Source organism: Notothenia coriiceps, unplaced genomic scaffold (assembly GCF_000735185.1).
Source record: "Notothenia coriiceps isolate Sejong01 unplaced genomic scaffold, NC01 NC01_scaffold00012901, whole genome shotgun sequence".
NCBI lineage: Eukaryota > Metazoa > Chordata > Actinopteri > Perciformes > Nototheniidae > Notothenia > Notothenia coriiceps.
In genome coordinates, this window is record NW_011345602.1 from 46,079 (window position 1) to 50,552 (window position 4,474).

Consider the following 4,474-nt stretch of genomic DNA (forward strand, 5'->3'; position numbering starts at 1 on the left):
TCAGGAAGAGGCACCGAAAGGCAGAATAACAGATTTGTTCACCTGTATTCTCAGGCAGAGAGAGTGTGTGTGTGTGTGTGTGTGTGTGTGTGTGTGTGTGTGTGTGTGTGTGTGTGTGTGTGTGTGTGTGTGTGTGTGTGTGTGTGTGTGTGTGTGTGTGTGTGTGTGTTNAGACAATGCGTATTTTTTTATTTCCTAACTTCTTTAGCTTTTATATTATATTCACATGTTCAACCATTTATTCCTCTTTGTGTTGACATCGGAAATGATTGGGGTTTAAAGAGTAATACAGGAAATACAAAAATACTACCCAATAAGATAGAAAAAATATAGGGTTAGCTTTTGCAAATAGTCTCTAGCTAGATCACATTTAACAATGACATGGGACTCATTCAAGTAATAATTGATGTAAAGAAATCCGTTATAATAAAGACTTGTATTCCATATCCAGCGCTTATCCAGGAAAACAACTTTTCATTATAAATTTGACCTGATTTGACCCCTATATATAGTAAGTTATCCATGTTGTGACTCACTATAACCCCATGCACTCTCACTATGTTTCTTATCAAGTTACTCACAGTGGGGGGGTGGAGGAGGAAGGTGAGGACGTGGTGTCTGTGGTGGAAAGGTTGATACTCAGCGATGACGAAAGTCTGAGTTTCCGTCTGCACCACCTTATGAATGTTTCCCTTATCTGTTCGAAAAACAGAAACGATGATTAAATATCCAAACATGAAAAGCACACCCATAGAAGACAAGCCACCCACTCCTGTTTCCCCACATCCTGATGACTCCTCCATTGAAACCCATGCAGTGGTCGGAGGAAATGTGTAAGAGGAGAGAGAACAGCTGCAGGATATGATGGTTTACTCTGGAGGGTTATTGGCCAATAGAGGATGAGTAATAGAGGTGAAGCAACAGCCATCTCTTTCATCTACCTATTTGCTCTCAGGGTATTCATTTGACACCAAACCAGATCTACCAAACACGCAAATGAATCCTAGGTGGCAAGAGGCCAAGAAATCATGTTACCCTAGCTGGACTACGGTGACACCATTTATAGATTTGCCTGTCCCACTGTCTTGGCCAAACTTGACCCACTCTACCATGCTGCACTGCGTTAATATATCAAATGCACCCTATAGGACTCATCATTGCACACTGTATAGCCTAACTGGATGGTCCTCACTCACTATGCGTAGGATGCAGCATTGGTTTTTATTAATGTATAAAGGCATTTTAGGAAAGCTTCCACTCTACATATGAGCCAGATTTGCTCCAGTTTGTGACTTTTACAACCTCAGATCCAGTGCCTGGATACGGGTCCAGGTTCCTGCTGTGCGGACTGAGGCTGGAAAAAGGACTCTCTTTCATTATGGTCCTTGGTCTTGGAATGACCTTCGATCACGCCTCAAACTGACCGCACTTGTCTCTATAGCATGTTTTAAATTTAAGTTGTCAGAAGTCCTTACCACCAGCTGCTCTTGCAGTAATAAGTAGTGCCTTTCTTACTGTCCTAATGTGCACAATGTAGTGACTGCTTTTTTCGTCTTTTGTTTTCTTAGTTATGTTCTCTGTATTTTATATGTTTGTTTTATATGTAACGTTGCTGCCTTCTTGGCCAGGTCAGCATTGTAAATGAGATTTTATCTCAATGCTTTTTATCTGGTTAAATAAAGGTTAAATAAAAATTAAAAAGATGTGTGATGTTTAGGGCTCTTAAGGTCACAACAGCGCTTTCAAAAAGGTGCGATTGTGGGATAAAAAGCACCTAACCTTGACTCTCAAAAGAGATGAGGTCACAATAATTTACGGTTTGGGTCCCTGTCGGTGTCGAAAAGATGTAAGAGATGGCAGAAAAGGTTGTCAGATTGTGATCTCCTTTTCTGTCTGTTATCCAACTTTAAAGGAGGAGAAACTTTAAAAAATGAATCTAACTTTGTTTTCGACTCCACATTTAAATTCTGTCTTTACAATGAAGGCACTGGTTGCCCAGAAAAGATGTGTGTTGCTTGATAAGAGGTAAAACATCAATAAGGGTTAGGGTTAAGATCAAAGTGTGGTACTCATTTAACGCCAGGTGCCCTAAACCAGATCTACCAAAGGCTGCAAACACTGCCAATGAATCCACCAATCGCACCGTTAGTAAGACATCATGTTAGCCTAAGGATGTGTCATGTTTCACAACAGTGCCTTCAAAAGGTAGGATTGTGGGATGAAATGCACCTAACCTTGACTCTCAAAAGAGATAAGGTCACAACAATTTACAGTTTGGGTCCCTGTCGGTGTCCAAAAGATGTAAGAGAGGGCAAAGCAAGTTGTCAGATTGTGATTTCACCTCCTTTCCTCTCTGTTATCCAACTTTAAAAGAGGAGAAACTTAAGAAAAGGAATCTAACTTAGTTTTAGACTCCACATTTCACTGGCACTGGTTACCTTGACGTAAAAGATCAATCATACCCAGCGTTAGGGTTACGATCGAAGTGTGTTTTGAGATTTCTATTACCATTTATTTCATCTATCTATATTCTCTCAGCGTATTCATTCGACGCCTGATCCACTGAACCAGATCAACCAGAAGCTGCAAACACTATCAATGAATCCACGTGAACTTAGGCTCTCTGTAATACCTCATTCACACCAACACAACTCCGGTTCAAGCTCCATGCTAGAGCTTTTCAGGTTCAGAACCGGTTCTTCGGTTTAGCTCCGGCTCTTTTCACACTGCCCAGAGTCCGACTGGTGCTTCGTCATCGTTTGCGTCATCACGTAACCGTTTGCGTGCCTGCTTCATAAAGCCAAACCGCGCGGAAACCCCTCACAGCTGACACCCACAACAACAATGGCCGATTGTGCTCCAGCTTCCTCTGTACCTCTTCGGAAGACCAGACTCCCAGTAGGTAGCTGGTCTCTTCAGTGGACCACTGCTGCTTGTTAAGTTTCTCCATCGTTGTGTACAAACTGGATAAAACGCCAGCTTTTTGTTGTTGTTCAGGAGTTGATCCCGCCCCCGCCCCCGCCTCGACGTAAGCGTGACGTATGCGGTGCTTTCGCTCTGGCCGGACAATTTTTTGGTGCTTGAAACGAAACGGATTCCGGAGCTAAGAGGCTGCCCCGCTGCGGTGTGAACAGGAAAACCAGGTGCCTTTCAAGCACCAGCTCCGAACGGGCCCTGAAACACCGTTGGTGTGAATGAGGTATCAGTGTGCCTAAAGGACGGCAATTATGACCTGAGGCCTACTGTGCCGTGTTAACCTACTTAACGGGAAGAAACTAAGGATGAGTCTTTCTTTATTATTTGATGATATACTGCGGCATGTCTTTACCTCCTGTGTTATTGTTTTGAATGTAAGTCTCACATGTCTTCATCTTGTTTTTCAGGAGTAAAATAAGTCAATGATTCACATGTTATGTTATTTAAGGAAGTGAAATAGAAACTGCTATTTGTGTTGCTCTCATAACATCTTGTGGGAAATAACAATAAAACTCCAACACAAATAACACGAAACTCTGAAAGAGTTTATTTTACAGACGTTTCATCCGAAGCCCTGCAGGTCTTTCTGAAAGTCCCTGCATCTGGAGAGGCAGGATATCCAATCTGTTGTTTGGGTATTGAATGTACTTCTTGTACTGCATACTTGTACATCTCTTCCTGGTTCAACTACAGGTTATCAGTCTCTAAACGGAGTCTTGTTCAGTCTTGTTCTGACTCTAGTTATAGTAGTCTTTGTAACAGCTGCTAAGTCTTCTTGTTAGTTGAAATGTAAAACAAAGGTTGTTTAAATGCTTCTTTCTTCCAGTATAGCAGCCATTTTAGGAACAACCGGTGTGTATTGTCATGTGTACTCGGTCATTCTGTTGCTGCTTTAACGCCTGCATTTCCCTCAATAAAAGTCCATCTGGCATCGTGTCTCGCTTTGGAATAATTAACCTATGTGGTGAAAGGGAGAGTAAATACATTTAAGGAAATAGGGGACGCTTTTCCTGGAGAGTGATCTAGCGGAAACTGATGAGTGGAATTGATAAATGTCAAACACTGATCAAGAATAAGGAATAATACTAACGCTGCCTAAAATAATAACTATCTCTAAATATAGAAATGATTTATGCTTCTATACTTGTCTTTTTAATTGTTGTACATATTAAGGTATATTATCTATTTTACTATGGCATGTGTGTGTGTGTGTGTGTGTGTGTGTGTGTGTGTGTGTGTGTGTGTGTGTGTGTGTGTGTGTGTGTGTATACAGGGCTGCACGATTTTGGGAAATAATCTAATTGCGATTTTTCTGGCAGATATTGCGATTCGATTTGCGATATTTGTTTTTAAGCGACCCAACGGAAGTTTATTGTAAAATGCGGCCATATCTCCGGCTAGGAAGGTCGTATCAACGTGCTCCCGTCTCTAGCACCCCCGCAGCCCGAGCTACGAGTGAAAGCACTAAAGTAAACTTCCGTTGGGTTGCTTTAAAGTC

The 4,474-nt window shown here is 41.8% G+C and overlaps 1 protein-coding gene across 1 annotated transcript in view; it reads right to left on the minus strand.

The window, feature by feature from the left end:
* Positions 1–377: 377 nt before the first annotated feature.
* Positions 378–4,474, minus strand: part of LOC104947672 (semaphorin-7A-like) — a 9,899-nt gene continuing 5,802 nt past the window's right edge. Inside the window, exon 6 of the mRNA XM_010773729.1 lies at positions 378–697. Coding sequence (XP_010772031.1) covers positions 393–697 — 305 coding nt within the window. The 3' untranslated portion in view covers positions 378–392. The remainder of the gene's footprint in view (positions 698–4,474) is intronic.